Raw genomic sequence first — 27,323 nt, 5'->3', positions numbered from 1 at the left:
ATTTTTCCCCATAGCACAATCTTGAGGGTTGTTTCATTAATATGAAACTGACATCATGAACAGAAAGGAAACAAAAATGAAAAGCAGAAGAAAGAAACAGCATAAAATACTTTGGAAAATGCAACTAAAGAAACTCTCTGCCTGGAAATATCATGAGCAGGGAAAGAGGAGTTAAACGATGAAATCAGGGAAGAAGAGTTTTGACTTTCATTCGACATATATAAACAATTTTTTGTTTTTCAAAATGAGCCCGGTGCATGAGCCTAATCCTGTCCCCAGTAGAGTCAATGAGCAGCTGCTGCAGATTTCTACTAAAATAAAACAATCTTCTGTTTTGTCAAGTGAACTAAAAATTGGGTATGTATAACCCAAGTTCTTCAGAGATGGAGCACATCTGTGCACAAATGCATTAGTGCATAAATAAGAAAATGTTAGTCACTGGCAAGAAGGAACAGCCTGTCAGCAAAGCAAAAAGATGGCCTAATGTGAAGCAAAAAAAAGAAAGAGAAAGAAATTACAGCTCCCCAAAAGCCTGCTAGCTACTTTGTTTACACATATGAAGTTAACCAGCTACTAAAAATGAAGATGTAGCAATCTTACAATACTAAGGTTCTCAAAAAAACCAGAAAAAGTGGACTTACATCTCTTGATTGCTGCTCTTATGGATGACAAGGGTCCTTGCCTTAACAAAGAAAAAAAAAAATTACAATGTGGTTAATGTCTCAAAGAGAAAACAACTAAGAAACATGCAGAAATTCCCCATATATTGTAAGGGGCTTACCAAGTGAATTTTTCTCCTAGGTTGTTATCTTACAGAAACTTGTCCAAAACTCATAGAGTATACAACCATATCCAACCCCTTCTAATGAAAACCACGTTACAGCTTAGCTGCAAGACTCTTCAAAGATAGAAAGCCAATTATTAAAACCATTTTTTTCCTCGCGATTTTATGTTGAAGTTCACATTCTGTCTCATTTGACAGGAAAACTTGGAGAAGAGCCCACATGGGTGTGCATATTCTCAGATTATAAACATCTAGTGACTTAACATTCTTGTAAATAAATGAAATTTACACAGCTGAGTAAAAACTTACAACCCCTTTGCTAAATATTTTTTAACAATTACTTAATGATTTATATTCCCTTTCAGTTGAGATTGCATTTTTCAGTAATAACAGTGGGTGGGGTTAGACAGGAAGACAACATGTCCAAAAATTTGTTGATACACAAGGACAGAAAAATGTTTCCTTTTGCCAACTCATCTGTTTTCTTGATAAGACTAATATTTCTCATGCGTCTCTTCTGAATGTCTTATTTAACAGATATAGTAGTCCTTACTATTTTTGCAGGTAAAAATAAAAACTAATTTGGGATTATAATTTTCAGAAAGTGTTACTAACTTGAAGAATGTCATATTAATAACCTGCCACTTGTGCAAAGGTACAGAGGAGATTTAAAAAAACAAACAAAAACCAAACCAAACCAAACAAACAAAACAAAAAAAACACCAAAAACCCAAACCCAACACACAGCTACTTCAGAAAAGGACTTTTTTCCCTTTTTTTTTTTTTTTTTTTTTAAATACAACAGGTAAAGAATACTTGTTGGTAAGAAGCCTTGGAAAATGCTGAACGGTCTTTTTAAAGGCTGAAAATAAATAACACTATACCTGGTTCAAATTAATACAGTATCTTAATTACAACAGAAGGGTATACTAATCAAGTCTTTTCCAGCAATCTTCCACTGCAGCCTTCATCAGTGGTATAAACAACAGGAATGTTAGTACAGGGAGGGCATTAGCATTTTAACACTGCTCTCACTCTGCCTGCAGCAGGCGTGCAGCACACCAACTCCATCAGGGCTCAGCTGAGCTCCACACGCACTTCCACTGCAATTGCTGATGGCTGCAATTACTCCAGTGGGATGAAGAATAGGGGGATTTGGAAGAGAGAATAAAGAGAAAGTCAAAAAGGACGTGGATGAAAAATGTCCTCCTTCTACAGTCATTCTGAAAACTAATTAATACTAGAAATGAATGTTGCTCTGACTGAACTGTTTTCTGAAATAGTTTGGCTAGTCTAGGATAAACAATGCCTATTTGTCTGGTTTCAGAAGCAGTTCAAATGTGGCTTGGCCCCTATCCACACAGCTAGCAAAGCTGCACTAGAAAACATTTCTATCAGTCATACTTCACCGTGCATTCTCAGCAGAAAATGATTCTAATTTTCCTTCAAAATGTCCCATCACAGCACAGCCTTATCTTTAAGAAACACTTTTAGTTGTATGTTCCTCTCAGATGTACCCCAGACTCGTTTTTTAATTCCTTGTTACTCAAGTCTCTTAGTTTTGGATGTTCATTTTGAAGCTTTATTCTTCTGCTTTCAGTGCTGTGAATAACTACAGTCTTTAGGCGTTTATTTTAATCATATTTAGTATCAGACAGGAAGGAGACTGAAGTCTGGTAACATGAATCTGAAATCTTCTGGAGTAGCAAGAACTTTCTATACTCAGAATTCAAGATTTACCTAAGTTTAATAGCAGGAAATTAGGAATACTATAAAGTATGCATATTCGAATGTCAGTAAGAACCAAAAGGAGTAAGTTAAATTCTTTCTTCTGCTGACAAGAGTGCTTTGACCCATTGCAGTTTGCCTCAATCTGATGAGCACTTTCAGATATGAGCAGGTATTTTTGGCTAGAAAGCACAGGACTCATCACTTAGGCAAAAGTTCAAGTTTTCCATCCAATGAGGACCAAAAGGGTATAGAAAACTATTTTTTAAATCAAAATGCAATGAAGAAACAAAACCTTTCACAAAATCAACCTAGTGAAGAATGGATATATCAAGAGCACCGCAGCTCAAGCATGCAACTACCCATGTAATTTCGAACCCTGGATAACATGTTTCTGTTAGAAAATTTATGAGTTCACAGGCAAAACAAGCTGTTAACAGATAGTTTTTCTTTCCCACTTTCCATTAACAGGTCACCCATCAACAACCTTTTGGCAAAGTACTACACTTCCTACTCCCAGGAGAGTTTGATTCACATTTAGCTTACAATTATTTAAGCCCTTTAAAATCATGGAAATGGGAGTAGATGTAGAAATTCCTCCCCACCCCCCACCCGAAGCCCTGTAAACGAACTGCAAATTCCATAACATTGTTAGACACTAAACTTCAGTAATTTAAATAAGATTATGCTCTTGAGGCAGCTGGTGATTTTGCCCACACCTTACAGTTAGCTAACCCCTCCCTGTTCCAAAGGCAACAATTTCTGGTCTCTTGTCCTGTCTTGCAAAAAGAGAAGTGATAAGGTTACTAACATTGTCCTCTGCTCCACAGTTAACGATACATTTTCTCACAAGCCATCCAAATAATTAACATAACCAAACCAAATTTAATTCTCTTATTTGATGAGGCAGGAGCTGCTGCAATTACTCGACCCTATGGAGTCCCTGCCTCTTTCCCACCTCCTCCTCCTGCCCATAAGACACAGCAATGAACCAGAGCACACACAGAATCCTCACAAATGCACTCATCAAGGAAAAATAAAGAGGGAAGAAGTTTAATCCACATGGGACCTCTGATCCTGGTCCCAGTGCAAATCCCGCAACAGTTCCATCAGAACACCTGAGGGGAGGACAGTGTGACAATAACTAGCCCCTGGGGGTGGGGGACAGCTGCTCCTGCGTCACCCTGCAATGCACATAAGCAAAGTCCAAACTCATATTGCTGGAAGAAAACAGTGTAGACAGCAGGAAGTTTCAGAGCATTAAAGACTCTGATAAACATTAGCTCCAACACCACCCCAGCCATACCTAATATGGAATAAGTAAAGATACAAACTATTCAACCATCCCCCAGTGATTTAGCATGCACGAGTGGACAACCAGAGCCACCCCTCTACAATCTGCACATTTATCCTAGACCTCATTCACTGCTAATTTAAAGCACAAACTTAGTTTCATTTCCAGCTAAGGCAGCAGATTTGTTGAGCTTCACCTGTGAGCCCCTCAAAAGGCAGAACTAACCCACCTCTGTCAGGCCCTCTGCACACCTACTCAGCAGGTTCAGAGGATCTGTACGCTGCTGTACCTGCATTTGGGTACTTTAAGTTGGCAGTAGTATGAAAAGGGTCCCATGGGTCACCATTTCTGAAAGATAAAGAACCTGGAGTGGTGTGTTTGAAGTTGTTAAACACCTACTCACTCTTCCTGGCCGGCTCTATTCTGGGTTTCAAGGACAGTTTTTCTAAATATAAACACTCAAGGAAAACACTTCAAAAGCGTATTTTAGGTCTGTGTATTAGGGAAGTAAAATTGCCACAAACTAGACTGGGCAAAGAGCTGTAACCTGATTCAGCAGAGCAAGTGCACTTAGTGTGTATAAACCATGGTCTCTCCCTCATTAGGGGCTCTGCTCCGACACTTTTACTTGCACTGAGCAGTGTCTCTTCAAACGCATTTTCAGTGTAGCTACAGTATTCCTCAGAGGCCTGCTCCTGTGGGATGACTCCTGACCCAACACAGTGACTGTGACTATCACTCACCTGAACAGTCCCCACACAGCAGAGGAAGGGAGGTGCTGTTCGTGTGGAATAAAGCTCAAATCACACAGGCACCTCTGAGCGAGCAGGCAGGGATTTGTGCATGCCCGGAGCAGGGCAGCATTCAAGTCATACATTACCTGAGCAAAGAGGCCAGAAGTTTCTGGGCTACCTTTTCACCCACGTGTTTTTTAGCTGTTTCAGGAGCAGCAGTGGCTCCAGCCCAGCTAAAGGCACCTCGTGGACTGGCTGATGGTGAGCCAGCTCTGCTGCCGAGCACCAACAGGCAGAGGAGTGCTGGGCTTCAGCTGCCCCTGGAGAGCAGAGGCAGTACTGGCTTGTCACTGGTCCCCCCTGCCTGTGAGCGTAGCCATAACCATTTAGGGGGGTCTCCCCAGGCTATCCACAGTCTTCTGCCATACAGGTTGTGGTGCTGCTTGGGATACAAAAGACATCCCAAGCTACAGTCCTGTCTCAGCTTCTCTCCTTCATCCACTTCCACCAGTCTCCTATTGGCTTGCATGGGATTCTCAGCAGGAATTGAGTAATCCTCCAACAACATCTGCTCCCTTTATCAGCACCAACGCCTTTGGTTTCTTTATCTAAACTGATACAACAATTAATATTCTACAGAAAAACTGATTGCAATTCTTTCATACATCACTCCAGACACATACAAAAACCTGGTGGGGGAAAAAAAAAAAAAAAGAATGATCACTTGTTCTAAAAAATGAATACACTGAAGCAATTCTTCACATCATGTTATACAAAGCTTTTCTTAAAGTATCAGTCCTTAGGTTCACACACCTGTGTAAAAGCTTTTTAACATATTTTCAATTGTGATGGTTATTGGTTTTGTTTTATACATACACACAGAGAGTAAAAAAAGTTAAAATGTTGCTATGTTTAATATCTTGTGACTTCTTGGAATGTGAGCCAAGAATTTTTAAATAGCTGCTGTTGAAATTACTGTGAGACAAAACACTAGTTTTGAAATCACGCCATCTTTATAACAGCCAGGATACTACAGTGTAACATCTTAAAAACTTATTAGAAGATATTATTCTAAACACAAAATGTTTAAAATGCCACCTAAATTATTTCATTGCGGACTGAATCACATAAAGATGTCTGAGTCCCAGAAAGAAGTTGGTAATTGTATAGTTAAACTAAGGGTGGTACAGATGATCAGGTTTACCACCACCCTGACAGCAGACCAAAGACAGACCTATTAGTTTGACCAAAGTTAGGACAGAAGAGTCACAGCTATCCCATCTTCATGATGTGCACGCAATAGACAGAACTGTATTAATCCTGTGGATTAAGTGAATCTACACTGAAAGGGCAACCACAGTGATCAACCTCTTCAACGACTCCACTGCAGAGGACTCCCAGTCCTCCAATTGATACGTGTAAATCAGATTACATGCCACACGGACTCCAGGTGCAGTCTCCCTATTAGTATAAGAGAAGCAGAGACTGCGTGGCAAGTAGTCCCACCTTTCCCACACTCACCATTTCCACCAGCTCTCTTGTGTTGGTTCTGACATGGTCACAAGTCTGCTGAATCAGCCATATGATTTTGCTAACAACAAATAATCCCGTCCCAAATATCCCGATTAGTTTTCAGCCAGGCAGGCCGACTGCTCCAGCTGGCTGCAGAGCCACATGAGCACCAGAGGAGGCCAGCAGCCGTCCTTGGGGTAAGCAGCTCAGCCTCAACTCACAAAAACAAACATTAAATCCATGACTCCATAGTTAATCTGACAGCAAATGACCAAATAATGGCTAAATCTTGGGTCAGCTGTTCTCACCTTTCAGTATCAGTTGATCCACTCTTCCCTGACCCCCCCGTTAGTGCTGGTCATCCAGACTGGCTCACTGGGAGATCAGGCAAGCACCAGAAAAGAAGCAGCTGGCAGCAGCCTGGCACCACACCAGCCTCTCTGTAAAATGAAGACATGCTCTCACCATCTCTGCTAAATCACGGGGTATTGTCACGGCCTTGTGTGTACAGGAGGCTAATAAAGATCCAGTCACCTCAGTATTCACATGCTCAATAGTACAGATCTGGTCATCTAGGAAATCAGACTTGCTCCAGTGAAACTTCACTTTTCTCTTGGGTCTAGCCCCAAAAGCAGGTAATGCTAAACCAGTAATTAAGTCCAGTGACAATTCAGTCCTCATCACTATGCTGAGGATGTCTGCTTCTGCATCACTTAATGAATGCCGCAACTGCGACTTCCCACTGTCTGGATGTAGTTAAGAAGCAGCTAAAATCCAGCTGCTCAGCTAATTAAAACAGCTCATGTCGATCAGCATAGGGAAATCATTTCAGGAATTGCTCTCTAGCTGTTTCTTCAACCACTTATTACATACTCATGTGCTTGTCACTGTCATACTTGGGGATCATATTTTGGCAACCAAACCTTCAATTTTAAGGCAGAACACAGGCAGGAAGTCAAAGCAGATAATGGCAGCAGAAGGTAACATTTCACACTCCAATTCTCACAGCAAACCAGAAGTCATGAGGTTGCAACAGCTTCCACACTTAATAACGTCCAGCTTAGAACCTGAAGCTGAAACACCTCCCAGATTTTTTGTAAATCTCAGTCACTCAACTCGTGTGCACCCTGAATTGACTCTTTCTTGATCCAGAGCTACAGACACGCTGGCTAGATTTTCCCTAGCATTTTCTTTCAGACAATAACCTGAGCTGAACTGCACCTTAATCCTGATGAGGACTGTATAAACATGTCCATCACAGAAAGGCAAATCCTCAGAGCATGATTCAAGTTATTCTCAGTCTTCACTGTATATTGACCAATTTCAGTTCCCAATAAAATGTACAAGAACAGAGAGCTCTGTTTTGAAGAGTTTGACCCTCCTGTAACAAAGATCCTCCTCTATGCCACCTATCAACATATTTTTACTCACCCTGCTAGTATGTTTCGATGAAAATTAATAAATAGTATTTATGCTTTAAAGACAATTTAACCTTGGTAGTAAATACTTCTGGAAGTAAAGAGCTATAATTTCAGTAATAACATAATAGCAATGTAGCACTGCAAATGTAAATGCAAGTATCACTGAATTGTCATAGTGACAGGATATTTGGGCCCAGCCAGCAATACATTCAAAGACAAAAGTAAGGGTTAAAAAAACTGAAGGGAAGAACCAGCTCCTTCAGGTAAAACAACTTGGTGGTAAACTGCAGCTTCTTCTGATGGAAATTCTTTACCATTACAGTCTACAGAGTTTCTGCATTTGCAAATGGGTGAAGATGACAGTGCCCTACTTCTACAGTTAAACAATACCAAAAAAAGCTTGTTTCTGAAGAATGGTTCTTTGGTTCAATTATTTGCAGTATCATTTCAGTCAGTAAATCAAAGCCCTCTCTACCCACTGACAGGACATTCTGCTTGCTTCATACATCTCTGTACATCAAATACAATCTGCTGGCCGAATGAGCTCCAGAACCTTTGTAATTGACATCACAGATGAATAAAACATGGTTTAATCATGAAGGATGAGCAGGACAAAGGCATAAAGAAAACCCGTAGATCTGGATCCACAAGATTCAAGATATCTCTACAGGGCTTTAACTATTATAAAGTATGGGTATTAGATTTTTTTTCAAATAGTCTGTGTACTTCATAGAACCTGTAAGTATACTGTTAAGGTTATCTTTAAAGTTTTATAAAGGGGAAAAGTAGTATGTGAATGTCCTCATATGACCAGAAGCATTAATGATCACTAACAAAACAGATAACACTGCTTTACAACTGTGAGTATCTTAAATCCCTACTAAATCACACACCCATAGATCAGCAAAGAGAAAAGAATAGGGGCTGAGGGGGGAAATCACCCAAAGTAAGGAAAAGATGGGTGCATTTAGGCTGGCCTTTTAAAAACTTAGAGGCTCAGAAGCTTAGTAATAGAAACACAACAGAGTGTGGCTCCAGAGAACAAGAAGGAACTAAAGGGTGTTGATGGCACAGGTGAGAACCCAGCAGGACCCAGAGGATGCATGAGCTGGAGGTGATGAATCCAGAGGAGAATGCCTGGGTGCTTGCAAGCAAACAGACTTGAAAGAGTTCAGAATTGTAATCAAACTTAGGGAACAAGGTATAGGTGTTTCTTATTTTGCCTAGATCTGTTTGTTTCCTGTGTGAACATCACCTGTAAAATATAGGCCCATTTGCTTCAACTACAGTGCATCCTTTGACAAAGAAACTAGTGCATGTACAAGGAAGGAGTTCCAGGGGAACCTTGAGGCACTTTAAGGCCTCCAGCAAATGGATAATTGAATCTCACTTCCAAGGGACAGTACCAAATAGTTGCTACACTCAGCAGTTAAGATAGCATCTGGATCCTGCCTAGTCAGAGATTAACAGCACACAATTCCAGCTCTGTAATGCAAAACCCAGCTGTTTGAGAAGCATCCAAAATGTAAAGTTCAGCCTAAACCACAGAAGTGGGATTAGGAAAAATCTTCAATGCCAGTGTGACCTCAGTGCCAAAAAATCAGCTGAGCACCTCGGAGAATTTCAAGTACAACAATGGCCAGTGCTGAGCTCTTTGACAAGTCCCATCCTGTAGGATTTCCATGCTCCTTTAGCCTAATTCAACTTCTTTGTAAGACATCTGAGTCAAATAAGCAGCATGAAATGTGCTGGAGTTTAAGCTTTAGCTGGGTTAGGAAACAAAAGGAATTTTCACATTGTTTTTATTATAAATTTATGTTGACAGCAAAACCATTTGTTGTGAAGGGACAGTCTGTGGAAGTTGTATTAATACATATGCATCAAATATAGTTAAGTCTTAATTCAGCACTTAAAAACAAGAAACAAAACCCAAACCCCCTTCTAAACGGCAAATGTGAACCAGCAGCCAAAAAATGCGTGTAAGAACATTACAGGGTCATCCCTATAAAGAGACATACTGTCTTCAAACTGGCCATTTATATTTATAAATAAAATAATTTAACAAGCAGCAGAAACACTCATTTTCAACCCTCCCATGTTAAACCCTCACAAAAGTAAAACCATCTTCATATGTGATCACATCTTGTTCCAATGGACTGCTGACTCACCCAGTTACACCCTACAGTACATGAGGTCCATAAACTTGTAACAATGGCCCTTACAGAATGCACAGTGCACAGAAATTTTAAAATAAAATCTCATAACCACACCCTTCACCAGACCTGTCTTTCCAGAAAGTGTTCTGGATGGAGCTGCATCTCAGAAATGGCATGTTTGCCTACACACTCGTGCCCCTCCTTCAAAAATACTGAAACACTTCCTTTTTTCTATACCACAGATATTGACAGAGCTTTTTGTTACAAAATGCAGAAAATGATTCATCAGAAACTTGCACTACATAACAACAAACCATACATTCATACAACTGTAGGTCTACAACGTTTACCTCTAAATTTAAATATGACCTTAAACTGCAGTCCTTTTTATTCATTCACAAAGATCCTGCAACTCTGAGATTAAGGTCAACCATTTCTAGAAGATATGCCTCAAAGATTATTTTTCAAGACTCATAACTGTGATTCTGCAAGTATGTAGGTAAGGTATACTGTATATGTAAAGGTAATATCTTTGTTAGCCCATGTTAAGGAAAAACAGCCACATTTTTGCATACTGAAATTCTTTTCCAAAGGTGAAACAGAAGCATCAACCATCAGAGCCAATCAGAGCCAATCAAAATCACACCTATGCCCACAAAACCTGCATCTGTCCCAAACACACTGCAAAACCCTGATGGGCAGACGCAGCACAGAATTTACAATAAAAACACTCAAAATACCTACTTCAACAACCGAGAGAAGGCCTTTAACCGCTGAGGACACTTCTCCAATGAAATAGATCCCATCTTTGAGTAAGTCACCATGCAAGTGTACTATAAGACAAGAGGAACTTCCTCTACCCTCAATCATATACCCTGGCTGTCTTACAACATCATGGACCTCAAATTATATGGCAAATCAGTAAATACTGTAGCCTCTAATGGATGGTTATAGCTTGGAAGAAATAATCACTACCATCACCTTTCGCCATTCAACTAAATTTATCCTCAAAAACAAACACCTTGTAGAACAGATCGAACCGGACTTTTCTGGAGCAACAGTTGTAAGAAATACCTTGCCAAAACATTTCACAGCCACGGAAATCAATGCCCCTCCCTAGCCTGTAAGGATGCCCCAGACACACACCTCTTCCACATGCTCCTCCATGCACTTCAATCAATGCACCATATACCATCAGGTAAATTAGGCAGAGGAAATTAAAGAGCCACAAAGTATCAGATTCATCTTACTCAGGCAACTGGAAGAACAGAAAAAACAGGGACCAGCGGGGTTACTCTTCTCTCATAACAACCATTTCACCTCTGACCTCTGACTCTCAATACCAAATCTTTACAAAGACAGGCTAAGAAAATAATTGGAAAAAAAAAAAAAACCAAACCAAAAAAATCTCCAGCACAGCTTAGAGGCTCTGGATTCAGGTAACATAACAAAGAATTTCTCTAACCTCCACTCTCAGTGATGCCCTTAACTCCAAAAGCATTAAATTGTTCCTATCCTTTTTTTTATGTCAGCCAACAACCTTATATCCCTCTCCCCTTACTAACATGCCTTTGGGCCTCTAAAATTTATAGTGACTTTCTACTTATGACTAACTGATTAACATGATCTATTTAAACTCAGAACAAAGGCATTTTAACTTTCTCAAGAAGAAGCAAAGCTAAAGGAATGACAGTTCAGGCTCTTACACTACAGGATGTAGAAAGCATTATATAAAACTAGCAGACACCAAGTTCAAAAGAGTCAAAGACACTTTTCAGCATGCAACATAAGGTTAAGCTGTGGCACTGCTTGACACAAAACACCATGGGTGCTAAAAGTGTATATGAATTAAAAAAAAAAAAAAAAACACAAAACTAAAGAAAACCCATTGAGGACAATGTATTAAATACAAAGCATCACCTCTCTGAGGCCCCGAGCCATACAAATCTGGATGCTGACAGAATGCACAGATACATTCCAATGCAAGCTCATTTTCTCCTGATTTTGTTCCTTAGGCTTCTACTTCACGCATAGGCAAAGACAGAATACGAATATTGGAATAGGTGGACTTTTGGTCTGCTCCACAAAGGCCATTTTTACAGCCTTAGTTGTCTTTCAGGATGGAAGGAGGTCGCCTGTCTGAAAGCATCACCATTTTTTCCAGTTACTTCAGCTGTTCTAATAAGATAAATCTTAAGATAAAAAGACAAATCTTGGGTTGTTTACTTTTTAAAGATATTTGAAAATTCAGGGGATTTTTAACGTGAAAATAACCTTGACAATTTCTATTTTACAACCTCCAAGAACATTACTGATTTTGTTTTATATGGCCATTCAAGTACATTTGTATTACACTAAGCAATGTACCTGTTCAGCACCTGCAGCAAGACATTACCATACTAAGAAGAATATTTTGTTAATTCAAATACTGACATCATTAAAAAAACCTACAAAAGACAGTATGGGAATAGTAATTAAAGGAAATACATAGAACTGTTTCATCATTTCAGATCTGTCCTAGACAGAAAAAAAATAAATGCTGTTACTAACAGAAGGCATTGGTAGTCTGTTCATACCGTAAAATGTTCATTTAACAGAACACATTTCCTTGTCAACAGCCTCAGAAGGAATAAGAGAGATTGAGGAGTAATGCAGATAATCTTCTAGCCTTTGTACCAGTAAGGTGTGGTGAGAAAGCCTCTCCTGTAGCTGCCACTACTGCATTTGTCCCATGATATTGTCCTCTTCCTAGCTGTCCAACCTTCACCCATCAGGAGCACTACATGCTTTTAGGTATTCATGGACCTAGTATTTTAGAAGGGGAAGTGGAAGCAACGTAATAAAACACAATGGTCTTAAAAGCAGTTGCCCAAAAGAAACTGTGTTCTTGGGAGAGGAAGGAAACTTCCTGAACTGGTCTAATCATAAAAATGATTATCAGGATTGTTTGAACTAACACTGTATTAATACTGGATGCTGGTGTGTGAGGGGATGGAGAAGCAGAAGTCCAGACAACATGGAACAGAAGAATTACAGAAGCAAAACCAAAACTATTTATTTACACTAAGCATATATTCCAAGCAAAAATATTATTTAATATAACATGAGATCACTGAGGTACTTCTTTTGCTTGAACTAGATATTACGCTGTAGATCAAAAGAGAGATTTAACAAAGTAATCATTGTTTGTGGTTGGAACACTATGATTAGATTTGGACCTTCTCTTTAATTAGAAGTCAGCCTTTGCCTCAAACCTCAGGATACGGGAATATCCACTATACCCAGGACAGATGACAAGTCTTTCGTAACAACTGTCCCAAGATTAGGATGTGGCTACACATACTTATAAATACCATACTTATATGAATACTTTCTACATTTGGGGTTGTGTGGTCTAATTTCAGTCCTCTGTAGCAAGGGACCTGCCCATGACCTGCCTTTGTTGTAGCCTCCAAGGGAACAGGCAACATGACATTTGTACCACTGACTCTTAGTTCTCTTCCTGAAGCTGAAGTAGCTGGAAACAGACGCAAAAGCAGCTCATCCTTGTCTACACTAAGGGCTAGTACTAGCTCAGCCAAGCCGGTGGTTTGTCACAGATGGCCAAAACTAGGACAAATCCCATATGTAAACATGGCCTAAACTCAAATGGTGATACTTGCACTGAGCAAAATACCGCTTTTGAAAAGAGAAATTTTGTAGCAAAATCAGAAGTACAATGTCTCACAAACGATAGGATCAGAGCCTAAAGTACATCTGTGCAAACTGCACAGCAAGCATTAGACAGAAATACAGTAAGAAGGAAGAAACTATCAATGTGACAGGCCTCACTAGGAATATTTTTTCCCCGTGATACGGTGAGGATGCAACTGTAACATGCTTTGGAATAATACTTGATCAGTCATCTCAATGTTCAACCTGCCAAATCAGATGCTACTTAAGATAACCGATTACCTATACTAGAATGATCTGCAGGCACCAAAGAATAATTTACAATGAAATGACAAAGCAAGCAGTACAGGAAAAGAATAATAAAAACCAAAACAAACAAAAAAAAAGGAGCAACAATCTCTTCTCTCTTGTGCACATCAGAGTAAGAGGCCATGGAAACCAACACAATATAACTGCAAACTGAGCTCTCCCATGCAAATTCCAGAGGTGAAGGAAAATGTAGATACTGACCTGAGCCTAGACAGAAACCTACACAAATCCTTAGGGAAATAAACCAAAGCTCAACTATTAGCTCCAGCACTCTTAAAATATCAACATGGAATTCTTTCAGAGAGAACCAAACTACTACTGCTTCTGAGCTGGAAGTTCACAACCTACTGAGTCTGCCTCCTCAGCCCTGACACATATCCCATAGGCTTCCCTTAGCAGCTTCTCCTCCTCTGTTTTCTTTGACACTATTACAAATACCTTTGGAAAGAATTTCCTTCCAGCCCTCTTTTCCATCCAGCAGAATTGCATGTGCTATTTGTCACTGAAATGTCTTGAGGAGAAAAAAGAATAATAATAAAGTAACAGAATTATAACCATGGCTTATTAATTTGGCCCATCACATGTCACTTATAAACAGAGAATTCTGGTTCTCCCCACATCTTCCATCCACCTTAGAACAGGGTTAAAAGACAAAGCCACATGGCTGTTTTAAAGAGAATTATTGCCATTTTATAGGGAAAAAGTGAAATCCTCTCAAAATGACCTTTAAAAGGAAACCTCCATGATTAAAAAAACTGCAATGTGTAATTGTGTGCTTTCTGAAACCACCTTTTCTAGAACTAAGGACTATCATGGCGGTTTATGCCTCAGACAATTCTCCTAATGCAGCAAAGCAGCCTTGTGTCTGGATGGTCCTCAGAACCTTCTACAGGAGTCTCCTCCAAAAGGGAATAGGACAGTGAAACTTGCTCACATTGCCCAAAGAAGCACTGAAATTCTTTCAGTGAAGAAGGAGGGTGAACCTTTTTCTCTTTATTCCTTCAACAACCACCTCATTCTCAGCATTATTTTCCATTATGAATTCACATAAGCACTGGAGAGCAGCCCAGACAACAGGAGTTGTTCAGGACACCAAAGCAAACAGTCCTTCAAAATTCCCTTTGCAGAAAGCAGGAACAGAGCACTCTTATTAAAACAAATCCCTCTTCTCTGTTTATGAATAAGGAATCTGGAAGGCTAGCTAGCATGCGCCCTTCACAATAACTCTTTACTGCTATCTGTGAGATGACTAGCCAAAAATCCCCAAAGCAACAATGATGAATTGGCAGCATTAAAACAAACACCCGCAGCAATAGGCTCTAGGTACCCGCACAATCCCTAACTGCCAACAACTAAGTTGGACCCATCTGCCATTTCTGCCTCTGCTATACCAGTGATTTTTCTCGTTTACAGGTAAGTATAAACTGAGCAGGGAAAATTAACACTGCAAAGAATAAATTAAACATAATGATTTATTGTGGCAAAGAAGCTGTCAAAGAAATATGCTGCACAAAATTGCTCCAGCTTATTCTACTCCCAGGAGGAACATCTCTGACGTGCACAGCACGTGCTGCTGACCAGAAACACACGACAAACAAAGACACATAAGCAGATTCCAATCACAAGTTTCACCAGTTTAAATCCACATTTAACCAGTGGGATTGCACCACGCTCTGAGTGACTGAGCCCAAAATTTAGCTCTCGGTATGAAAAAAATGGAGCCACACAATCCTACTTTTTAGATACCAACAACAAAAGTCACAACACTGAGGTCCTGTTTTGAGCTCTGCCGTTGATTTACTGTGAGACTTGTAAGAATCTCTCTGCCCCTCTCTGCTGAACCTGCTTCATCTGTAAACTGGAGACACAGCTATTTTTTTTTTCCCTGGAGATCAGCCTTCTGATCCAACTAACCACATAAGCACTGATAACAGCCCAAAGGAGGGAATGAGATCCTTCCTTCTGGAGTGGCACAGGCTTAGTTCAGCTCAGGGCAATTGTGAAACTGCACCCCAAGGGTCTGGGAAGGAGACTAGATAGATACTTTTTTTTTTTATTACATCAACTTCTGACCTACCAGGAGTGTACAAAAGCAGGACATTCCTCTTTTCACAACCTAAAAGTATGCTTAGACTAAGAGTAACCTGCTACTCCCTAGTCTTAAAAATTGCAAAAGTTAAATATAAAGAATAAGAATATAACAGTAAAACAGGTATCACCTCCCAGCATTCGTTTGTTCTTCTACACAGAACCCTTCCCTTTCAGATGGAGTGTCAGCAAGGTCCAAAGTCTCAAACTTTGGATCTGTATTACAGCCTGTAACACTGCCTGGGTGGGCAAAAGCCCGAAATTTTCCTGTGTCGAACAGCTGCATTGACAAGGTAATGCAGGCATTGCCAGTGGATGATACAAGGCTTTTGAACAGCAGCAATGAAAAACTGTATTTCAGGATGCTTGTGGGAATAAATCTGGTCCTTACAGATATATTATGTAGTCCAGTGTTTTAACTAAAGAACTGGGATTTAGACTGGTTCTTCTGACACTGTCTTCCACAGCATTATCATCTGGAAATCAGGTTAGTGCAAGACAGACAAGCAGACTGTAAGTGGGCTGAAAACAAGTAGACTCAATCTCTCCTGGGAGGTTTTCAAGGCTTGGCTAGAAAAAGACATCAATGGCCTGATCTGGTGTTAGCATCTTCCCACTATGAGCAAGATGTTTTAATATGTGACCTGCAGAGAAACCTTCCCACCAGCATTTCTACCATTCTGTGATTTCTCAGTACAGAAGCAGCAGTAGCATGAGAACTCTCTCCACATTGCCCGTTTGAGTAAGGCGCAACAGAGAAGTAGAGGTCTTTGGCAGGGTTACAAAAGCACCTCTCACTCTTCTCAATGCCCAATTCCAATATAATACCCTGGATTTTACGTTTACTTAAAATACACAAAATCTGATAGGTGACCTACAAAATCAGCAGTGAAGTTACTCCTCAGGACAAAACGACTCAAGTTGTTACATGCACAAATGTCAGCAGAGATTTGTGAAAGGCTTCTAACTAAAACCCAGGCTTCAGAGGTTAGGAGCTAGCAAGATTTCTGCAGCAGAAGGAAAGACTCTCATATTGCCCTTCAGATATGAAAAGATGGAATTATTAAATGACAGGCCTCAGATTGACCATAATTGGTTACAACACAGAAAATCCTATTACTGTCTGTTTTCTCAAGACCACAAGAGCATATTGATTAATAAAAGCACATCAGTTTAACTATAAAATGAGGACAGTTCCACTACGTTCTCAGTCCTGTGCCTTTAAACTCCTTTCATGCTCTGTTAAAGGCTTAAGATCTTAATTAAATGGTGTCTTTCAGGCTTCACAGATGATCTGGGAAAACACATTCTTAAGATATAGTCAGACCATTACTGTAATATTTATTTAATACAATTTCACAAGACCAACATTACATAGCAGAAGAAATGGAAATGCAGAGAAGCTTTCACTAATGGAATTCTGCTTCATAAAAATACCCTAAAACCAAAGTAAAATACAAAATACCATTCATAAAAATGATGGCTTGATTTACCAGATCCTCATTAAAGGGATCTGTAGTCCCTTTGATCAGCCACTTCAAGTGCTTCTTTATAAAGGAACAAAGGAAGGGTTGTGTCTATCTGTATTGTTGACTTGATATATTTTAAATAAAAAAGGCCAATTTAGCTCAATCAAATGAAGGCAACCAGCTGTAAGAGAACTTCACCACATTAAAATCATCAGGCAGACTATATACCAACAAAATCTAGAATCTACTTCTAGAAATTAACTAATTATTTTCTTCTCCCTCCCCATTTTGAGGGCAAGTTTTCACAGTAGGCTCCTAGATTTTAAAAATTAAAATTTCTTAATTGACTTCAAGTGACTGATACTCTACTAAATCTCTCAACAAATTGTTGTAGTGTTTGGCTACCTTCATCCTCTCATCTCCATGTCAGGCAATTACAATTAATTATATCACATTACAAGACTGTGATTCAGGATTTTTTGATCCATAATTCTTACCCCAAAGGAAAAATAAAAGTATAATGAAATCAATTGCTCATGTTCAGGGATTAACTGCAAATATACGGATGTCTGAAATCTTCTATTCTATTACTATCATATAATTTTCAGTTTGAAAACATTTAGAGGCATTAGACTAAAGGGTCTACTTCTTTTGACCTAATTGACCCGTGTTACAGGAGTGCATGACCCGAAGCTATCAGAGCCAACAGTGTACAACCTGACAGTAAAATCAAGAAATAATGATAATTACAGATCACTGTTGCCAGTACAGATATATTTTTAATACCATCTGAAATATAACAATTGAAGTATGGTTAGTATTAGGTTAATGAAATTAAATGTCTCTTGATAAAAATTTAACATAGCAATAGTTATTACTTGGATTCAGGGAATATCTGTTTTGATCTTACTAACATGCTAATATTTATCAAAAAAATCAGTGTAGGGCAGTACATGAAAAAGATATCCACAGGCCCTGTTCTGCTACTCCTCATGGCAGATGGTTGCTAATTGCCCAAAGAGAATGTATTAATGAACATTTTGTAAGAATTATCTAGTATCTGTTTCCTCCTTCTAAACCACTATCTATGGTCTTTGGTTCATCCACTCCCCAGATTTCTTCCCAGGGTCATGCTAGATCCCAGTATCACCACTTGGAATATTCCACCTTTCTGTAGCATTTTTCCCATAACAAACAACTGATGGGCTAGTAACAAAACCAGAATATTTGTCAGAGTTCCTGATACCACTATAAATAGGCTTCACCCTGCATTATCTAAATGTCATCATCCTATTTAAAAAGGAACTGTATTAAAGATCATTTATATACTGTTCTATCTAGAACAGTTTTTTATATGCTTCTCAATGCAAATTAATTATGTCTGAGCTATGTTTTAAAACTGTTCCTGTTTCATTTTATATGAACTTTTCCTCCCTAATACCGCAAAGACTCAAGAACAAGCTGATCTAGAGAGACACAGACAGAAACATGAAAGAACATGCCACTACAAAGGACAAACTTTAGACCCCTGCAATCTTTTTACTAAGCTGATTGTGTTCTACACTAAAACTTAACCTTACAGAGCCTGAGGAGTTGTTGGTGGTAGCTGGGTGCTTTTCTGTCTCTTCTTATCCCAGTGTTTCACATTCATGATTAGACTGGATAAATCTGGGCAAGATCTTACCAGGGCTTTTCATGAAATAAACTTCTACTTCCCTGGCTCTCTCTTGGCAACATCTACACCATTTCATTTTAGGATATCTACCTTTCTTATGTCTCATTGCGTAGGTCTTCATCTGATCAGCTAGTGTCCCCATGTCCACCTGCATTATTTTATAGTAATTCTATTGCAGAAATTCTTGTTATTAGACCTTGAGTCCAAGTACAAAGACCTGCAGGGTCATTTTTGTTCCGCTTTAGATCAATAAAACAGATGGTAGGTTGTGCTTTTAAAAGGTACATCCCTCAACATGCAGATTAAGAAAAGAGTAGACAAGATACCTTTGTGCCACTGTATTTTCTCTTTCCCCTGTCATGAGCTGCCCCCATAGAGGAAAGCATCGTGGGTGCAGCAGCTCATCATAAAACGGCATAAGCCATAAAACTGTCCCCAGTGGGACTCAAACAGCTCTGAAATGCTGCCCACATTACAAGAGAATTGTGCTTTGCACTTCAATGAAGTCTTGCATACTTCATTATTTAGTTTTACCTCAGTTCCTGCAGCAAGGGGCTCTGGTCTTCATTTAGCTGCAGCTGTTTTCCCAGACATGATAGGGCCAGACTGGGTGTAAAAATCTCACCCAGCAATTTGTCACCACAGGATTATGTTTCTAACTATAATGAGAGATGAACCAGAGTGTAGCAGTATCAATTAGCAGAGTATGTCATTTAAGTAAGGCAGGCTGCTCCTGCTCTAGCCTAGAAGCAGCAGTGAGACATGCACAAAACCACACTATCCTTTAAACAATGATTTTTCATTCTCATAGATCATCCTGGAAGGCAGAACTATCATGACATGATGGCTAATGAGATTGAGAAGATACACAGATATGGTTAGAAAGCACATGCACTACTGACAGAAACGAAAGACTATTGAAAGCTGCATTTTTCTCAACATTATGAGCGACCTACATTATACTGTTAATTTCTCTGTGCTTTCCACGTGAGAATTCAGAATCTGTAACCCAGACAATTTAGGGCAGTGTTTTATTGCCAGGGCTGGTCCACATTTGAAATTCTGAATCTGAACTTTTGATTGGCTTTTGGTCCCAAATTGTAAGTTCTAAAATACAATCCAAAGTAAAAAGGAACTGGTAGGAAGGACCATCCAAAAGAAAGGGGAACAGACTGAAACTGTTTCAACCTTAAACTAAACATTTGATAAAATTAGATTTCCTTTTGATAATGATTTGGATTTATTTGACATTACTGTAATATCACATGATCTAATACAAGTTCAAACATGTAGATTGTAACTGCATCATTTCAAGAAAAAAAAAATTAAGTATTTTTAATTCTAAAAAGAAATACAGTGATTGGTGTTTTAAGTAGATATAAGTAATAATAGACAAAGGCAGTACTCCCCTGCAACTTCAACACACTGATGGAAACAGCCACAGTGCTGTTGCGGATATGGGAGGGAAGGAAAAAGCATCCTCTCTTCTATCACATCACACAGTAGATACAACACATCAACTGTGCTGTAAGAAGAGGCTACAGTTCCCTTTGTTCTTCTAGCTATGAAAGCTACCCCACTGTACTGTAAAAATGTAACAAAAAAAAAAAATCAGACTTTAAGAATCAAACTAAAAGGTCATGTCAGAAGGCTGGACACCAGGGTGTCCTTTGGAACGGCTTTTCACATAGGAGTGGAAGAGCCTGTGTTAGCTGGCTCTCTACATCATTAAAATCCCATTATCCACCACAGGATATGGATGAGATCCTATTCCCTGGTGAAGAAGAATTGAGGGGGAGAGTATGGAAATAAGGCAAGAGATAGAGAGAATTTTTTTAAAACGAGAGTATATGAAGAACTTCTTGTATTCAAAAGCTTAAGGGAAAATGTGGCCTTGCAAATCAACAGAAGTTCATGGCAATTGCTGATGGAAATTCTAAACAAACACAAAATGTTTGTGTGTGTTTTGTTTAATACCCATTTGTTTGCTTCTCTCAGTTTTGAAATCTTAGGTATGATGGGATCAGAGTTAACAGAATAAATAATAAAGTGTTGCGATTCTTGACTGAACCAAGAATTATCTTCCTTGCTACAGAAATAGTTCAAAGAAGCAAAAGTCATAAGGACTTCTTGTCTTAAACCACAGTTTTACCAAACAACCCTGTACATGAAATATAAACAAGTCTTTGGATTTTAAATGCACACAGTTACAGTTTAGTAAGCCCTGTTAATTTCTTGGAAAATTTTGCCCATAAATACAAAATAATTACCTTTAACACAGTTGTTTTGGTATTTCATTACTGTTACCAAAACAGAGAAGAATGGCATTTTTCTTTTTCTGGCTAATTTCCTAGGTCATCCCATAAAAGGAAAAAAATCAAGGAAAAAAAGAAAAATAAGGGAAGAATAAATACAGAAATATGGTTCTTACCCTGAAGAGCGGCAGTCTGGTTTATTTCTTTCAGAGCGATCTGTGAGAAAAGAGGCATAATATCAGCAGAGAAGTTCAATGTTCTTTAGCAATACTAGCACAAAAGTCTTAAAAGAACTGTGACACTGCATAACTAGCAAAATCAAAAGCTGTTTCTGTTATAAAACTGGGTTTCTGCACTGGACTACTCTGCCTGACACCAAGTACAATTACTGCAAGTTTAACATTTGTTAAAATTCCTCTACTCAAAACACTGTGTATTTAATGTTTTGTATTAATGCTTTGGAAGCTTCCCCTCCCTTTAGCTGAAATGAATAGGACTTTAGTTTAGGGTAAAAATAAGGGAGAGGGAAGAGGAAAAAAAGAAAAACCACAGATTACTCAGCGCAAAAAAATCATTCCATGAATCACGGCTGGCAGAGTTCCCTGACAGGATGGGAGAGAAATCAGCAGTTGGTTGCAGCAACATCTGCAAAATACACTGAATCCAGTGAAGCCCCATCATTAACTCTTTGACTTCTGGCTGTTCTAGATACTGAATCTTTCTGCATTTTTAAAAATGGTTTTGTTTATCCTGTGAGTATTTCAAGTAGCTTATTTGCACTAGTAAGACTGTACTGTGTACATTTTTATTTGTGGCTCAATCACATCAACACAGATAAACTTTTGCTGAACAATTTATCAGTTGCTAAAGCCATCTCTAGATAATTTCTAGAGGTTTTGTTTTTTTTTTTTACTTTTGAAAGCTCCAATATTCAAAGGAAGTACAAAATACTTCTTCTAAGAGTTAAGATTATCATAGAAGCATTACAAAATAACCAGTGTTGTGTTACTAGAATTCACATACTATCAGTTACATTGTAAATCCAGAATATCTCTTAGCCCATGACTTCTGAACTACCTGAAAGAAGAAATCAAGATCTGTGTCCTCCTAAAATACATATATTCTATAATTAGAGGGGGTTTTAATCATTTATTATAGAAAGATCCGCTATGAAATTGCAAGAATATTCTTACAGCTATATATCATCTCCACTGACCACGGTATTTTTGTTTCTGATTCCATCTGTATGTATTTTAAACAGAAAGCTATTTTTCCTGTGTTAGTAAACACTTTTCAGTAAAGTTTGTCTATACAGAATAGGCTTCCTTAAAAAAAAAAATTCATACTTATAGCTTGTAGTTTTAACCTTAAGGCTCCGCATCTGAAATAAAATTTCTCTTAATAGCACACATTTGTTTGTGTAGTTTTATCTCATGTACGGAAGAAATATTTTCCTCTCTAAGTTTTATGCAATCATTTGATTATGTCTTCATTAAAGTGGTAAAAAATTTTTGCATGTCAACAGTGCTCAAAGTAGTACGTAATGCTTCTTCTATCCATAGGTCTCCTATCGAGCTGTCGTAGCCACATAGTGTGTAATTTATTGTGTTTCTGAATCACAGTGATCTCCATTTCATCACACCATGTGCTACTCTGTTAGAAACAGCACGGTATAGCTCAAACCAGAGTTGCAGTGGCAGCTGTTCAAACACACACAGAAAAGCTACTTTTATCTTTATCATTTGTCTGTGTAACCTCCTTACCTGCAACCACATTAAAAAATAAGAGAGGACTTCCTACTGAAATCTGCTTGCCATCTGTTGCTTGCTATTGGTGCTCCCTGTTATGTAAGCACCCACAATCTAACAGTATCCAGACAAACCCTTCCCACTCCTGAAAGATGGTGCGAATAAACCAGTGAGAAGGAAGAAAAGGAGTCAGAGCACATGTAAACACAGTGTCTGGGAGCTCTGCCCCCCTGAGCCCTTGTCCAGTTGGCAGATGCACCACAGCCCGGCCACGCCGCTGCAACCTGTTCATTCAGGAAATCAGTGCAATTCCCTCTTCCCTTTTGTTTTACTGAAATGCTGACACAGGAAATATTACCTTTGTTCTTACACATTTTATTTACTGCTAAACCTAGTGAAAGCACACCATCCGTATGTACAGTGTTCTTACTAAAAGAACAAAGGGAAATGTAATCCTACAAGCATGCAGTCAGCATTTTAAAGTAGAAATAAAACCTGCACCTATATAAGGTTATTGTGAACTTAATCTTTTATTTAGTATCAAGTGTAACAAGAGACTCAAAGAACTGAATCTTTCAATTTAGTCCTTAAATTTTGCAATTTTAGATGCTGTTTTGGCATTGCATACAAGCACCAAATCATGTAATGTCACACATCTCTGAAATATGAAAGGCCAGAAGAAAAAGGCATTTTTTTTTTTTAAATACACACACACACACAAAAACACATTACATTTAAACACACACACATGCAGATGCCCTTCCTGCATTCTGCAGGCAAATCTGTGGCTTGCAAAAGTCGGGCCATGAAAGTGCATGCCCACAGCTGATTCTCTTTTACTCTATACATGTTACCTCAACAACTGAGATCTCCCTTTATAATCTTTTCTAACAGAAATAAGCAAGAAAACCATACAGATGCAAAGATCTGAAAATCATATAATGCACTACAGATTTTCCCCTATATCAAAGGCATAAATCGTTATAAAACATTGTGGGACATGATTTCTTTCTAGCACAATACTGTATATCCTTCAATTCTAATCTCTGGAAGCCAAAACAGCATGTCAGATTAGAGGAAACATTGGTTGTTTGCTGTTCTTGCACACATAATGAACAAACAGGTCAGTCCATGCTCCGGCATGGGAAATTTACAGGAAAAAATTCCACTTCCAGTGACAGATACTACCTTTCAGACACAAGCTTCCATAGATAAGACACCAGTACAGCTCTCCCTATCCTTGAGTTGCTAACATAACACAATTCCTTACTGTGTATGCAGGTGTAGTCAAATAGGCTAGGAATTCCTCAACAGCTAGTACTCACAAGCTAGAGAACTGGACTGTTTGGCCCTAAGTTTATTTTGACTAATGAACTGTTCTTGAAAATCAGCATCACCACCCCAACCCGACAGAGGAGAACAGTGTGTAGTTTGGGCTGTGTGCTAACACGGCAGATCTATTCTCAATTTCTTGACAGCTACCCTAGAGGTGGTACAATGCTATCATCTCTCTAATTTTACTATGGCAGACTTTGCCAGCTACTTCAGATAGCTCAGACAGCACAGCCACACACCACAGAGATGGTTCTTCCAGACAAAGAAAAGTTCTTTCTGCATGTCCTCCAATCCACAACTCACACAGCCAGAGACTTGCAGAATCTCAATCCAGAAGAACTGACCATCCTCCAACCTCCCGCAGTCCATACTTGAAGAGTTTTTCTCCACTTCACACTAGCATCTACTCTTTATAAAACCTTTGCTGCACTTAAACAAATATAGCCAGTGCAGGAGAAATAGATTATCCTTGTTCAGCAGCAGGATATAGTGCAAGAAGTCAAGGAGCTGACAGGTGGAACAGATGAGGTAGAAAAAGTCTGAGACTCCTGGGTGAGGTTGGGAAGACTGGTGTCAAGTTTTAAGCACTGAAGGTGAATAAAGGAAAACATCAGGACACAAAGATCTGCTACTCATACCACCACTGTTTGGCAAATTTAGTGTTTATTTATAAAATTGTGCTGTGTATATTTCATCAACAGCATGAACATGTTACACCTTTTTTCGGCATTCAAAGATCAATCAGCAGACAGAAATCCCATGTTCCAGTAGCTTTTAGAAAGGGTCATGGTAATTCTCTTACCCTTCAAGCTCGGGAAAACTATCTGCTTTGTTTGTTTGCTTTTAATATGATAGAACAGTTTTTCTTCTCAAGGAAAATATAAACATAACCATCAGGAGAAAGATAACGGACTCAACATTATTTCAGTTGCTCCACAAACTCAGAATAGCTTACATTTTTGCCAAAAAGACCACCAAAGCAGAAAACAATCATTTTTAAGGCATCTACTCCTGCCTCTGGAAGACAAGCAAAGAAAAGGAAAAAGGCAGCTCACACCAAACAGAGCCATTGTTTTTCCTCTGTTTATTTTGCAAGCTTCTTCAAAGTATCTTGTTGCTACGAGTGACTTCAACTGAAAAGTGTGCTCTCACTAGAAAAAAATTTAAGTATAAACATGAAATGCTGTTGAAAAATGAGTGGAAAGTTAACACACACTCTGCTGCTTTGAACTTGCAAAGCTGCTGGGGAACTTCCGATGCAACTACCTCCCAAGGTAGGTAACTTCCTACTCTCAACGCCATCCCAGAGCTCGATCTCTTTTAAAATCTAAATTGGCTGAAGGGAGCAAAGGGAGCCACATACCATTTCCATTGCTGGGAAATACTGTATTTTTCATCTTAATTATGGGTCTTGAATTGAGCAGCCACCAGAGGGGGGCAGGACATTGTAACACTCTTCAGGAAAGCATGTAGTTAGAGCAACCAGCTGTCTCCATCTCTGTTGTTTTTAGCCCCTGATGGCATGGCAGTGGTTTCACAATGACAAGTAGCATGAGATGCTTACAACAATAGTTCTGTAAAAATGGCAAGCCTCTAGATAAACCAAGCAATGGGAACAGTGGGCTCTTAAGCACTGCTGGCAACACCAAAATACAAAATATACAAAGAAGTCATATTCTCAGAATAGGCAACTGTTAAAAGAGGCTACACAACTTGTCCTAATCGGAACGCATTAATCCCCAATGAGCATACTTCTGTAAACGTCCAGGCCTTAACAAATCTGGCTGCTAAAATCAGTGCAGCAGCTTTCCAAGGTATCATGTAGAAATGTGATGGCTCCTACTGTTACTTTAGTAACATGTACCTTGACTATTACTCAGTTCGTCACAGCTAAATGGTGCAACAGTCCCTGTCAGACAACAGCATTAGATCAAGAGCCTTCAATTTCCATTTCAAATTGCCAATGTAGATGGGACCTTAACTCAAACTAAACTGCACATTTTCTGGGAAGAAGTTTTGCATTTGTGTAGGGTTTTCAATGCTAGTTGCTTTATATGCACCGAGATAAGCAGTAACTGCCACTGATACTGCAATCTTTTGTCTTCCATTCTGTTAAGGTATGGTGTGGCTCACAGCAACTCTTCCTTTTTAGCATCTCTCTCAGGTAAGGAGCAAGAACAATGCAAATTAATTCTACTATATGGAATCTACCATAAATTTCACTCAATTTTATTAGGAACTGCTATACAACAAGCCCCGTAAAACTGAACATTTATTTATGTATTTTAGTATCATAACAGCAGAGTCCCTTATCAGTTGTTTAAAAGGCAGAAGGCTCAAGGAGAGATTAACGAGAGGCTTGGAAGAAACTTTTTTCATTTAGTTTAGATATAGCTTTCCCTTTACTCCAAAAGGCCACAAAACCGGGACACACTCAAAGTTTATAATTTTAAAGCCAGACAGTTTCCATACTTGCTTTAAATTCTATCGTATGCTGCTGAATTCCAGAGCAGTACATTACGGGGAAGAAAAATACATTATGACACCTCACCATCACTCCCAAATAAAAATCACACTAGTCTGTCAGTTTTAATACTAAACAGGAAATAAGTCTTGTAGGCACAAAGCATTCCAGCATTTTTGAATACTTGGAGTAATATGCTTTTTTCCCCCCACTCTCAAGCTGACTGATAAATGGCTGGGGGCGGGGGGGGGGGACACGACACCCCCAACACATATATAAAAACACACTGAACCTCTGTGGTTGAGTATCTAACCTTGAAACCTACTGATCTCCATAAAACTCCTAATGATCCAAAGACGGTATTATTTAACTTCCTAAAAAGACTAACAATAAACTATGGTCACCTTTAAAGCCTTTTGTGCACTTGTACCATATATAAGCGAGAAAAGAATTTACAGGACAATAGAAGTCACATTTGCCAGTGCTACATTTGCTGCTGATTTGTTTCTGTGATTCTGAATTTCCACCCCCTCATTCTCACTCCTGTTACTCCTGCATTGCAACAGCAAAAGTGTGCATGTACCGGCATGAACATACACATCAGTGTAAGACTGGGGCTGGTGCAGAAACAAGAGAGAAAGGAAACAGACTGTGCAAGCTCTCACCGCTTCTCAAAGAA

General features: G+C 39.0%; 1 protein-coding gene across 3 annotated transcripts in view; it reads right to left on the bottom strand.

The window, feature by feature from the left end:
* Window positions 1-27,323, bottom strand: part of SH3D19 (SH3 domain containing 19) — an 85,416-nt gene that overhangs the window by 44,576 nt on the left and 13,517 nt on the right. For 2 of the 3 annotated variants that reach the window (XM_042807571.1, XM_033007229.2), the window contains exons 2-3: window positions 21,274-21,313; window positions 642-682 (exon numbers count right to left, since the gene is read on the bottom strand). In XM_042807571.1, coding sequence (XP_042663505.1) covers window positions 642-682; window positions 21,274-21,313 — 81 coding nt within the window. Of the gene's footprint in view, window positions 1-641; window positions 683-21,273; window positions 21,317-27,323 lie in introns of those variants that run through there. The other variant, XM_033007230.2, reaches the window with a different exon arrangement.

Source organism: Tyto alba, unplaced genomic scaffold (assembly GCF_018691265.1).
Source record: "Tyto alba isolate M040663 unplaced genomic scaffold, T.alba_DEE_v4.0 Super-Scaffold_6, whole genome shotgun sequence".
Classification (NCBI taxonomy): domain Eukaryota; kingdom Metazoa; phylum Chordata; class Aves; order Strigiformes; family Tytonidae; genus Tyto; species Tyto alba.
Note: the sequence above shows the minus strand (reverse complement) of the source record. Positions and strands in the feature narration are given on the sequence as shown.